The 14,094-nt window shown below is 43.5% G+C and overlaps 1 protein-coding gene across 9 annotated transcripts in view; it reads right to left on the minus strand.

Annotated features, from left to right (window-relative positions):
- Nucleotides 1–14,094, minus strand: part of LIMCH1 (LIM and calponin homology domains 1) — a 627,082-nt gene that overhangs the window by 234,408 nt on the left and 378,580 nt on the right. For all 9 annotated transcript variants that reach the window (XM_033946571.1, XM_033946536.1, XM_033946527.1 and 6 more), the window contains one exon: nucleotides 9,901–9,931. Coding sequence is in view for 8 of the 9 variants with exons in the window: in XM_033946536.1 (XP_033802427.1) it covers nucleotides 9,901–9,931 (31 nt within the window). In the remaining variant the exon portion in view is untranslated. The remainder of the gene's footprint in view (nucleotides 1–9,900; nucleotides 9,932–14,094) is intronic.

Genomic DNA, 14,094 nt, shown 5'->3' on the forward strand with positions numbered 1-14,094 from the left:
GAGAACTAGCAAGAAAAGTGCAGAGTCTATCTGTGGGTATGGTGGAAGTAATACTCTGTGGGCGAGCAGGAAGGCCCTGAAAACACATGCCTCAAAGGGAGAGGGGCTTAATGGTTAGAGCTAGAGAACTGCCAAGTTACCCAGTTCTAGGAGGGAGATTCTGAACTAATCCCGGATTTACGTAACCCTATCCTGAAACATTATGGGGCACGACACACTGATTCCACTTGGTAGTATCAGGAACTACAAATAGCACACTGAACTGGGATGTAAGCTCCATCACCAGAATGGCCAGAAAGTCCCCCTGCCTGGAGCTGGGTAACTTGGCAGCTGTGCAGCAGTAAAGCCAAGAACCAAAGAAGTAGTGCAAGTCATTCTCACCATCCACTGCCTCTGGTACAAACTAGAGGTGCCAAGGGACAACGTAACTAAGTATTAAAAAGTTTTTTTATTTTCATATATAAATTTTTATTGAAATATTGGATAGCACAAGAAATAATACAGGCTCATCAATAATACAAAACACAACCAATAGTTATCAACCAACTGTCACAATAAAGGAATAAACAAACATTTGTTATAATTTTTCACCCTCCCGTCCTCCCTCCCAAACCCCCAACCCCACAGAAATAAAAATCATAAGCAGAAAACAACCAAATCTCCCCCATCTCAACCTCCCCCCTCCCACGCAAGAGTAGGCTGCCCAAGTACCGAACCCCCCAGGACCCTTTAAAGTGAATCCAGAATAGCTTCTAGTTTAAGCCAAAGAGTAGTATGAGAGGTATGCACAAGGCGTCGTGTAGCCACTGCCATCTCCATCTTCCCCATGGACAACAAATGGGTGAGCCAATCCGCATGAGAAGGGGCCATTGTATTTTTCCAATGATTGGCTATTAAACATTTTGCAGCCGCCAATCCCAAACATAGCAACTTAGTTTGCCAGGGAAGTTCCTGAATATTGGCCAATCCAAGCAAACAATTCTGGGGTGTAGCTCCCACCGGGCTCCCAAGAAGAGCAGACAGAGTCCAGACCATTGCTTGCCAAAATGGGCCAATGAGGGAACAGCCCCACCATATATGGTAAAAAGACCCCACACTCTGTCCACATCGCCAGCATTGATCAGATACCCCAGGGAACATTCTATGCAGTCGTTCTGGTGTATAATACCACCTGGTCAAAACCTTATAAGCATTCTCAGTATTAAAAAGTTTTACATGTGAGAAAACCTTCACAAATGGAAGCAGCAAAATTTAAAAAAAAAATAAAAAAATTTTAACTTTCTTTGGTGTTTATGAAAGGATATAGACAGAGAAAAGGCAGTATTAGGATATTTGCCCAGGGGTAAATTCCCCAGGCTGAAAACTCCCCTTCATTTAGTATGCACACATGTACATTCATAGCAATTGACCTTCAAAGGAAAGCTCAGTCCACTGTGGAAACAGAATACTGAGTTAGATGGACCATTGGTATGACCCTATATGGTCATTCTTATGTTCTTATTTATATGCTAGTAAAGGCATCAAACTTTTTTCAACTTCTTCAAGGTCTATTATAGACAAACGCTTTCCATTCAGCATTACCTTGAATAACAAGCTTACATTCGTTTTCAGACCTCAGCAGTGTTGTTGCGTGTAATAGAAGTTTCAAACACGCAGACTATAGACACCAAAGTCGTCATTGGTCTTATTTATATTTTAAAGTGCTCAGCAGTGCTATCTTATAAATAATCTTACTTTATAAAGTTGAAATACTCATCTTATTTGCAAAAAAAATGCGGCTTAGGGGTTTAAACTTCCGACATAGAACTATGTTTCGCCATTGGCTGTATCAAGGAATCCCCCTTTTTTTTGCCTGTACAAACGCGGGAAACATTGCACCAGCAAAAAAAGGGGGGATTCCTTGATACAGCCAATGGCGCAACATAGTCCAATGTCGGACGTTTAAACCCCTAAGCTGTTATTTTGCACATAAGATGAGTATTGTTTTGTTTTAATTATGTTTTGTTGTTATCCGCATAGATGGTTGATACGCGGACTACAAGTGTCTTAAATAAATAAATAATTTTGTTAACAACTCCTAAGGATTGCATCGCATTTGCCACACTAAGAGCTCCTTTTACGAAGGTTTGCTAGTGTTTTTAGCGCATGCTAACCCTGCGCTACACGGAAAATACTAACGCCAGCTCTATGGAAGCGTTAGCGTCTAACGCGCGGGGCATTGTAGCGCATGCTAAAACCGCTAGCACACCTTCATAAAAGGAGCCCTAAGACTTGCTACCACGGTTTAGTAAAAGGGGCCCTTTAGTTGACACTTGACATACTTGGCCATAGCTAGCAGTTACCATGCTTCATCTTTATTTTATGAAAACTCAAAGCAACAAATATTAAATGGGTCACATGGATTGTTTTTTTTTTACCACTGGATACTGTGAGACTGCAATCCCCTCGGTCAGTTCTTTGGAATGGAGAGTTGAATTGCCTCACCTTCCTTGTGATGAGGTGGCAGACATAATAATACTTTTCTTTTTTATTTTCATTCAAAAGTTATTTATTGGTTTGTTTTTAGCCACCTTTATGAAGAGATACACTCAAGGCAACGATTAATATTTTCTAGCTCAGTTCTACATCTGAATCAATGGACCCCTCCCCTCCCCCATACCAGCCTTTTCCTAACCACTAGTTGCCCAGGCTTTTTTAAATAAATAATAAAATCCTTATCATTACATTCAGTCTAGGTTGTGTGCCCCAGTTGGCACACTAGCCCCTGTTTCTCTGACTGCTTCTTGCTCAGCTATATTTTTTGTCTATTACTCAGTTTCCTAACTACGTTCATCTAGTTCCCCCATCTCCCAGCAAATTTGTCCAAGAGTGCCACATTTCCTCCCTGGTTTCCAATGTCACTCTAGTGCTCCCTCTAGTGGTTAGCTTCACAAAACATTTTGAACAGAATGTATGCTCTTTTGGAGGTCTCCTAAAAAAAGGAGTTTGAAAGCAACTTGCTTACATCACCAAGGAATTTCATCAAAGAGGATTAGCTTGCTCTTCTTTCCAAGCGGAAGTTATTTCTGACAGATGCCTACATCAGTTTGTTAACTACAGAAAAAAAACTACTGTTTTGTGTTTTATTGATAATGACAGTTCAGTTTTACTGTCCTTCCAAGAGTCGACAGACTGAATAGTTTTATTTCAGTACCTTTCAGGAAATGTTTGGCACAAATCCCTAAAATGAGTTTTAACTTTTAAAACCTAAATTGGCTTACTTAGAAAAGACAAACTGCACTTAGAAAAGACAAACTGCAAATTTTGGCACAAATATTCAAAACTTATAGATGTCATGCCAGGCTTTATTTCTGTATTTCAAATCTACTACTACTAATTATTTCTACAAGATGCATGCAACACTGTTAGTATTTATTATTGATGCTGGAGTGAAGGAGTGGTAGATTCAAAGGCAATGTTAGGAAATTCTACTTTACGGAGAGGGTGGTGGATGCCTGGAATGTGCTCCCGAGAGAGGTGGTGGAGAGTAAAACTGTGACTGAGTTCAAAGAAGCGTGGGATGAACACAGATGATCTAGAATCAGGAAATAATATTAAATATTGAACTAAGGTCAGTACTGGGCAGACTTACAACGGTCTGTGTCTGTGTATGGCCATTTGGTGGAGGAGGGCTTCAGTGGCTGGGAGGGTGTAGATGGGCTGGAGTAGGTTTTAACAGAGATTTCGGCAGTTGGAACCCAAGCACAGTACCGGGTAGAGCTTTAGATTCTTGACCAGAAATAGCTAAGAAGAAAATTTTTTTTAAAATTTTAAATTGAATCAGGTTGGGCAGACTGGATCGACCATTCGGGTCTTTATCTGCCGTCATCTACTATGTTACTATGTTAAAGAAAATAAATGAGCATGCACATTAAAAAGATATTTGCATTTTTAGATTTATTTTGAAGTCCAAGTATTTATAATCAGGTACAGTAGGTATTTCCCTGTCCCCAAAGGGCCAGTCTAATGCCCCTATTTACTAAGATGTGTTAGCTATTTAACATGGAAATTACTGCAAGCTAACGGCTATCATGGCATCATGTTAATTGCTAGCACAAGTGCTAATTGTGTTAAACAGATTGGGGGGAGGGGTGAATTATCAAAAGATCAGCTAAAGCAGTGTTTTTTAACCTTTTTTCACCTATGGACCAGCAGAAATAAAAAAAATTAATCTGTGGACCAGCATCGGTCCGTGGACTGGCGGTTGAAGAACACTGGGCAAAGTCGTGGGCCAGACCCCGCCCATCTCTAAACAATCTCCATCCCAGACCCCGCCCCCATAATAGTACTAATTGCACCTTGCACGTCCTGTGCCTCATCTGGAAGCTTTCCCTCTGACGTTGCAATGTCAGAGAGAAGGCTTCCAGTTCAGATGCAGGATGCCCATAGGAGCCACTGCCTGTGGCTTTGTGCACTGAATCAGTTAGGAAGAGGGAGCTGGCTCGAAGATAACGGCGCATCGATTGCACCGTGGACCAGCGGTTGAAGAACACTGTTTTGGGCCTGATGTACGTGCTGGCCCTGTGGACCGGCAGGAAATTTCTGTGAACCAGCACTGGTCCATGGACCGGTGGTTGAAGAACACTGAGCTAAAGGGCTAGATTCACAAAGCAAACCGATCGTGTACTGATCTGTTGCAACCCCTTAGCGACCAAATTCTCCTCCAGCCCGATTCACTTACCATCCTCCGATACGCGCATGCAAATGAGGGCAACAGCATGCAAAGTAGGCAGGACCCGATTCACAAACCAAAACCCTGCAACACCGACTGGGATGGCCGATCACAAACAAGCGGCTGCTAGGGACCAGTCGCTGAAGCCCTTTCCGTCTGCCCTGCCTTCTGCCACCCTGCGCTCTGCCCTGTCAGCCCCGGTTCAGCGCCACTGAAAATCAAAATCCAGGGCAGAAATGAACAAAAAAGCAGAGCCGCCTTCTTCCAAATAGCACTGCCTGCACCGAAGTAAAGGGAACAGTTTGGCAGAAGTGCATTGGGAGGATAGATCTGAACTGCTTCCAGGCACAGGAGCACGCTTGAAAACGACAAAGCTTAAAAATAAGAGGAAAAGGGGGGTTTGTAGGATCACAGAGTAGAGAGATGAAATGTTTCCTGCCCGATCGCCTGCCTGCCTGCCTGCCCCGAACACCTGCTGGCCCCGACTATCCCACCCTTCCTCGCAGTACAAGCTCATGGTTTTAATCCACGGGCTTAAAAGCGGGATAAAACCACGGGCTCCAAAGTTTAAAAAAATAAAAACAAACCAAAACTCTGTCAGGCATTGATTCTAAATGGACTGCGAGGACCAGCACAAGTTGTAGAAGGGACGCTGGGAAGCAGCGATCACAATATGATCTGCTTTGACCTGGATGCAGGTGAGAAATATCGGTTCAAAATGACGGCCATGGTGCTGAACTTCCGAAAAGGGACTTATGACGGGATGAGACTCATGGTGGGGAAGAAGATTAAGAAAAGGATAAGCACCGTAAAAACGCTAGAGCAAGCTTGGTCTCTTTTTAAGGTCACAGTCACCGAGGAGCAAAATCTATATAAACTGCGTATCAACAAAGGATCCAAAAGGAAAAAGAACAAAGAACTGGTGTGGCTCACTGCAGAGGTGAAGGAAGCGATCAGAGATAAGAAAACTTCGTTTAAGGAATGGAAAAGGTCAAAAATGGATGAAAACTGGAATAAGCACAAACAACATCAACACAGGTGCCATAAGGTGGTAAAAGGGGCCAAAAGAGACTACGAGGAAAAAATAGCCAAGGAGGCGAAAAACTTCATGCCATTCTTTTGATATATTAAGGGAAAACGGCCCGCGAAGGAAGTGGTGGGGCTGTTGGATTCAGAACGCCGCGGCTAAGCTTATTTTCGCAAAAAGTAAATTTGATCACGTCTCGTCACTCCTGTCTAAGCTCCATTGGCTCCCAGTAATCCCCAGGATCCACTTCAAATGTGCATGTCTAGTTTTCAAGATCCTCCATGGCATCCTTCCTCCCGTTATTCCTCTATCTTGGAACTCTGTAACTCCTAACTCCTCCAGATCCTCCCAAATTCTTAAACTATCCTTCCCTTCCACAAAAGGTATTTCTCATGCAGGTAAACTAGGTATATCCCTCCCCTTTAGAATCACTGAGCTCTAGAATAACCTTACCTCCCCGCTCTGAACCTCAAGCTCCCTCCAACTTTTCCGCAAACACCTAAAAACCTGGCTATTCTCAAAACTGTAACACTTCCTCCCTCTTTGGCTTCTCTCACCCATCCACACCTTCTTACACCTAATCCTTTAACCCTCCATTGGAGTTCCTTTCCAATCCTAATTCCTGTAAACCATGTCCAGCTCTGCATCTGCGAAGATGGTGCAGTATATAAACCTAAAGTTTAGTTTAGTTTAGGATGATCGTGGAATAAAGGGAGTGCTAAAGGAGGACAAAGAAATCGCCGACAAACTGAACACACTTTTTGCGTCTGAATTTACTAAAGAGGATATACACAACATACCAGAACCCATCAGGCTATATGCTGGAAACGAAGACAGGAAACTGACAGGGTTCACAGTCAGTCTAGAAGAGGTATGCAAGTAGATTGATAGGCTTAAGAGCGATAAATCCCCGGGACCGGATGGAATCCATCCGAGGGTCATCAAGGAACTGAAAGGGACTATAGCTGAACTGCTTCAGCTAATAGCCAATCTGTTGATCAAATCATGAAGGATTCCGGAAGACTGGAAGGTGGAGAATGTTATGCCGATCTTCAAAAAAGGTTTGAGGGGAGATCCGGGAAACTACATATCGGTGAGTCTGACCTCAGGAAAGATGGTAGAGGTAGATGCGCTGATAAAGGACCGCATCATTGATCACCTTGACGGACACGATCTGATGAGTACCAGCCAGCATGGTTTCAGTAAAGGCAGATCTTGCCTGACGAACTTGCTGCACTTCTTCGAGGGAGTAAACAGGCGGATTGACAAGGGCAACCCAGTCGACATTGTATATCTGGATTTTCAGAAGGCGTTCGACAAATTTCCACATGAACGACTACTTCGGAAAATTGCATACCATGGAATCGAGGGTGAAATACTCACATGGATTAAAAACTGGCTGGAGCATAGGAAACAGAGAATGGGTGTAAATGGACAATTCTCAGACTGGAAGAGCGTCACCAACGGGGTGCCACAGGGCTCGGTGCTTGGACCCATGCTCTCCAACATCTTTATAAACGATCTGGACATTGGTACGACGAGTGAGGTGATTAAATATGCGGACGATACAAAGTTATTCAGTGTAGTGAAGACACAGGGGAATTGTGAAGATCTGCAATGTGACATATTCAATCTCGAGGAATGGGCATCGACATGGCAAATGAGGTTCAACGTGGATAAGTGCAAAGTGATGCATGTCGGGAACAAAAATCTCATGCACAAATACAGGATGTCCGGGGCGGTACTTGGAGAGACCTCCCAGGAAAAGGACTTGGGAGTTCTGATCGACAAGTCCATGAAGTCATCTGCAGAATGCTAGGAATGATGAAGAAGGGGATCATGAACAGATCGGAGAAGGTTATCATGCCGCTGTACTGGGTCATGGTGCGCCCTCACCTGGAGTACTGCATCCAGCACTGGTCGCTGTACATGAAGAAGGACACGGTACTACTCGAAAGGGTCCAGACAAGAGCGACTAAAATGGTTGAGGGGATGGAGGAGCTGCTGTACAGTGAGAGATTGGAGAAGCTGGGCCTCTTCTCCCTTGAAAAGAGGAGACTGAGAGGGGACATGATCGAAACATTCAAAATACTGTAGGGAATAGACTTAGTAGAGAAAGATAGACTGTTCACCCTCTCCAAGGTAGGGAGAACGAGAGGACACTCTATAAAGTTGAAAGGGGATAGATTCCATACAAACGTAAGGAAATTTTTTTTCACCCAAAGAGTGGTAGAAAACTGGAACGCTCTTCCGGAATCTGTTATAGGGGAAACACCATCCAGAGTTTCAAGACAAAGTTGGACAAATTCATGCTAAACTGGTGAGACTGGACCCATTTGGAGCACTGGTCTTGACCTAGGGGCCGCTACGTGAGTGGGCTGCTGGGCAGAATGTACCACTGGTCTGACCCAGCAGCGGCAATACTTATGTTCTTATGGGACTCTCAATGGTCTCGCTGGTCCAGCGCATCAAAAGATGGTCTGCGCATGCGCTGGGAATGCTTTAGAGCGATCCAGGCATGTAGATGGGGGCGTTCCTCTGATTGCCCCCATCTGCATATTGGGCTTTGGAGAATTCATTGGACCTGCCCGGATTGGGCCCGAATCAGACCCAATCAGGCAGGTTCATGAATCTAGCCCAAAGTTAGGAGCCTTAAGGGCTAGATTCACTTATCTGCTTTGCGTGCCCAATCCCTGACCGATCTGTGCAGGCCCGACCAATCCATAAAACAAAAAATTCAAATGAGGGCAATCGGGGGAACGCTCCCCTCCGACCACACAGTTTGCTAGTGTGCAATCTCGATGCATGCACAGACCATCTGTAGATGGTCTGTGCATGCGTCTAAGAGCCGCAACTTTTTTTTTTTTTAAACTTTAACTAGCCCAGCGAGCCCGTGGTTTTAATCTGGTTTAAACCCGTGGATTAAAACTATGGGCTCGCAGTGCGGGGAAGGGCAGGAGAGTCGGAGTGGCAGGAGAGAATTGGGGCAGGCAGGAGACAGCAGGAGATTGGGGCAGAAAGCAGATCAGGGCAGGCAGGAGATCAGGGCTGAGACGGGGCAGAGAGCAGATCGGGGCAGGCAGGAGATCAGAGCTGAGACGGGGCAGACAGCAGATCGGGGCAGGCAGGAGATCAGGGCTGAGACGGGGCAGAGAGCAGATCAGAGCGAGGCAGGAGATCAGGGCTGAGACGGGGCAGAGAGCAGATCAGAGCGAGGCAGGAGATCAGGGCTGAGACAGGGCAGAGAGCAGATCGGGGGAGGCAGGAGATCAGGGCTGACACAGGGCAGCAGATCGGGGCAGAGAAGCAGGGCAGAGAGCAGGCGGCAGAAGGCAGGGCAGTGAGAAAGGATCTCAGTGACTGGTCCTCAGCAGCAGCTTATTTTGGATTAGCCAGCCCAGTCAGTGTTGCTTTTTTTTATTTTAGTGAGTCACTTCCTGTCTGCAATTGAATGCCGTTTCCCCTCATTTGCATGCGCAGATTGGAGGATGATTGGGACACAGGTTAGTGAATCGGGTCGGCGGGAAATCAAGTCACAAAAGGCTCGCAAACCGATCAGTATACAATCGGTTTGCTTAGTGTATCTAGCCCAAGTGTTTGCACTAATTTCCAAACTCTGTATATGGACCGCCCTAGATGCTATCTTGGTGGGAGCACCGGCACATCTCCTCCTCTCTGCCCCCGTACCTCTAACTCTTCGCCGGCGTGAGCAGCATCTCCAACCTGCTGCCCGCAGCTCTCCTTCTGACGTCACTTCCTGGTCCCGTGACCAGGAAGTGACTTCAGAGGGAGAGCCAAGGCCAGCACAAGCAGCAGATGCTGGAGCTGCTGCTTGTGCCAGTGAAGAGCTCAAGAGGTACGGGGGCAGAGAGGAGGAGAGATGCCTGCGCCCCCCCCCCCACCAAGGGGGCACCTGAGGCAGTCCGCCCCCCCCCCCCAATACTATGCCACTGACAATAGGACTGGGAAGCCATTTTGAAATTACAGATCTTAAAGCAGCACAATCATCATAAATAGGAGAAAACCACTGCATATAAAATATCTCTGTTCAAGGCATCATCAGTGAAACACAAAAAGAAAATGATCAGCGACCTCGGGAATACATAACTTTGCTGTGTGGATTAACTTGCTAGCATCTCATTATAGAGGAGAAAATACCTACATTTTTCAGCTTCCGGTTACAGTCTGTGCTCCTGCAGGAAAGAAATCAAAAATATGTCTCAAGAAATCATCAATGAGTACACCCACACAATAGGATAGTAATGTTAAATCAAAGGTGTCATGCTTACATTGAACAGCCTTTATGCAGTAGCCTTTTACTAAGGCGTGCTAGTCAATTTAGCGCGCGCTAAATGCTAATGCATTCATAGAATATAATGGACGCGTTAGCGTTTAGCACACGCTAAATCAGCTAGCACGCCTTAATAAAAGGACCCCATAGTGTGTTCAGTCCTTAATCTTTACAAACAGTAAACTGCAATGATACAGCATGATACAAACAGAAAAACAAATGCAACCAAAACATATGAGTATGTATCACAAGTCTAATGCCATAAAAAGATGAAAATCAGATCATAAAAATATTTTAAAATGGAAAGATTTCTAATTGTTTCTTAGAGGTTTGAACAGAACACATAAATCACAAGGCAAAGAATTGCATAAACTTAGTAGTGTACAAAACAATAAAACTACTCCCTCATCTTCGATAATCACTGTATGATATTTCTTCCTCTTCTAGAAGCAATGAAATCAGCTAATCTGACTGGCCAATAAAGGATTTTCCTTTCCTTCATAAATTTGCGTCAGGTCTTTAGAGAACATTTTGGGCTCCTTTTACTAAGGAGCCCTAGTGTTTTTAGTGCACGCATGAAGTTACCACGCGCTAAACCACGCGGTACGCTTCTAGAATAACGCCAGCTCAATGCTGGCGTTAAGGTCTAGCACGCGCTATTCCGCACGTTAAGGTCCTAACGCACTTAGTAAAAGGAGCCCTTTGGGGTTTTTTTAATGTTAGCAAGTGACAACATAACTTTATTCATAGGAGTCACCTCTGTAAGTGCTTGAGCATTCCCAACACTGATCAAACTCCTTCACTGTGCCCAAAGGGATGTAATTTCTGTTGGGCTTAGCATCCCCAAATAATTTGGAAAAAGTTGGCATTTTTAGGCAATGCAAGGTTCCATCTCAACAGATTATCTAGGTATCACCACACATCCACTGTATTATAACTATAGTCCGTACATTTTAAATTTCAAATCTCCAGTTTAATAAACCCAAACTTACCAAATAAATACAGTTACAAAAACACACATTTCATATGCAGCTACAATACAAATCGCAATTTATTATGCATTCAGGTAAATCAAATCATTGCTTCATTTTCCAATCAGTGAATTCTAATAATGGCTTTTAGACTACTTGAAATTTCAAACCAGCCTTCTTTCTAAAGTTAGTAATCATCTCCGCTGTATATACCACTCAGCCTCTATTAAGCCAGTCATTCAACTCAAGAGGAATTACCCGTCTTCTAGCTAGCTGCAACCATAACTGCAACCATACATTAGGTAGCCATCAGTAACTGACTACCCCAAATCTTAAAACATTGGGATCTAAAGGAAGATTTGTATTATACAAAGGATATAGGCCCCGATTCACTAAAGTCAGCAACAATCACTGCTAACCAACCCGATTCACAAAATGGCCCACCATATGTTTTTCTCCTCGATCGCCCATTTTCCAATCCAAAACAAATGGCCAATCAGGGACTTCCTTAGGCTCCTTCCTAAGCAAGTCCCTGATTGGTTCAGAAACCTCAGGCCCCGCCCACAGGAGGGGGTAAGAGGCGTCTGGGCCAATCAGGGCCTTAGGCCCCTCCCCATGCATCACATGATACATTGGGGAAGGACCTAAGGCCCAGGGTTATCGAGGAAGGAGCCAAACAGGGACTTTCTTAGGCTCCTTTCCCTATCACTATTATTAGGGTTCTGCATTGTGTCAATCGCTCACGGAGTGATTGAGTCGATGGGTTTGCATGCAAATGATTTGCACCTCCGTGCAAATTGTTTGCATGTAAACTTAATAGTGAATCAGTCGTAGTTGGAAAATCAGTCAGAAAATAAGTCGCTATCATTAGTGAATCTAGCCCATATTCTTTGTATTGAAAGGGAACTAGGGACACTCCCATCAAATACATGTATACAATTCTATAAGTACAAAAATAATAGCGAAATACCACTATATCAAACAATACACATCAGTATTGTCAAGCCTTCATCTATCAAGGCATCCTATACGGCCTCAGAAATGGAGCCTACGCACAGCAATGCAGTCACAAACTGAGACAATCCGCGTAGTAGAAATGCTCCTGCTCCAATCATTGGCCTTTAAAACTATTTTTTTTAAGGGCTATTTTTTAATCACTATTTTGTAATATAAACCCTACACCACTCAATATTTAAGATGTGGTTTTAAATACGTAATGCTTATTCAAAAAATCTGCATCAAATACTGTGTGTAATAATATCAAAATTTGAAAAACTCGACCACAAAAACTTATCTTATTTGTTTAGTAGTCTTCACTGTCGGAGTCTTAATAGTAAAATCTCAAATTCATGTCCATTCGCCAACGCGGCCAGCGTTTCGCGGGAATTGCATACATCCGCTGCATCAGGGCCACCTGGACATTACCACACACATCCTCACTACAAATAAATACAAACAATAATATATTCACATTCAAAAACCCCAAAAAAACGTTGTTTTAAAAAATTTAAATAGTACAACACTCACATCAGTGCATTCGGTCACAGCTTTTCAAACAGTGCCAAAATGGCAGCAACAACTTTATATAGTCTAGTTACCGTCGTAACGTGCTGACATCATCGGAACGTGGCAAATGCACGTTCCACATTTAAAGAAATGGCTACTAATAAAAATGTTGCCATTCCAATGACCTATTAAGGCCCTTGGGCCACAAAGTATCTAATCTATTAATCCAGCGCTGTTCTTTTTGAGCAAGGTACCGCCTAAAGTCCCCTCCTCTATTCCCCGGAGTAACCACTTCTAAGACTAAAATTTTTAAAGACCAGAACTCATGAACATGCTCTATACAATGTTTAGCCAGGGGTGCCCCAATTACTTTATTTTTAATGTTACTTTTATGTTCATTAAGTCTTATATTCAGCTTCCTGGAAGTCTGCCCTACATAGACTAAATCGCAGGGACATTGTATAATATATACAACCCCCTAAGGTTGTTTCTGCAGCCTACAAAAGAGCACGTTATAGCCATAGGGATACTTTGTTGGCCTCGAAAAAATCTGAGTCCCAGATGTTAGGTGAACAATGCATTACATGTATTGTGACATATTCTAGCCAATGTCATCAGGTGGTTCGTTCTTTGAGGCGACATTGGGGGATTTTACAAACCTCAGGTATCTTCAAGGAATGTCAGCTGAGAATAGCTTTTCGGCGTACTCGTAATTTGAAAGAGATTTTGTGCCCTTCTCAGCTACTTAGTAACAAATCTAGTGGTGATGGTATCCAGCTAGGCCATAGAATATGCGGGGCCTGTCAAATGTGTAAATTGATGATATGTACCGACAGGTTTTGTAATCCTAAGGATAATCGTGTATATATACTGAATCATGTCTCTGATTGCAAAACCTGTGGGGTTGTATATATTATACAATGTCCCTGCGATTTAGTCTATGTAGGGCAGACTTCCAGGAAGCTGAATATAAGACTTAATGAACATAAAAGTAACATTAAAAATAAAGTAATTGGGGCACCCCTGGCTAAACATTGTATAGAGCATGTTCATGAGTTCTGGTCTTTAAAAATTTTAGTCTTAGAAGTGGTTACTCCGGGGAATAGAGGAGGGGACTTTAGGCGGTACCTTGCTCAAAAAGAACAGCGCTGGATTAATAGATTAGATACTTTGTGGCCCAAGGGCCTTAATAGGTCATTGGAATGGCAACATTTTTATTAGTAGCCATTCCTTTAAATGTGGAACGTGCATTTGCCACGTTCCGATGATGTCAGCACGTTACGACGGTAACTAGACTATATAAAGTTGTTGCTGCCATTTTGGCACTGTTTGAAAAGCTGTGACCGAATGCACTGATGTGAGTGTTGTACTATTTAAATTTTTTAAAACAACGTTTTTTTGGGGTTTTTGAATGTGAATATATTATTGTTTGTATTTATTTGTAGTGAGGATGTGTGTGGTAATGTCCAGGTGGCCCTGATGCAGCGGATGTATGCAATTCCCGCGAAACGCTGGCCGCGTTGGCGAATGGACATGAATTTGAGATTTTACTATTAAGACTCCGACAGTGAAGACTACTAAACAAATA

Source organism: Geotrypetes seraphini, chromosome 1 (genome assembly GCF_902459505.1).
Source record: "Geotrypetes seraphini chromosome 1, aGeoSer1.1, whole genome shotgun sequence".
Classification (NCBI taxonomy): domain Eukaryota; kingdom Metazoa; phylum Chordata; class Amphibia; order Gymnophiona; family Dermophiidae; genus Geotrypetes; species Geotrypetes seraphini.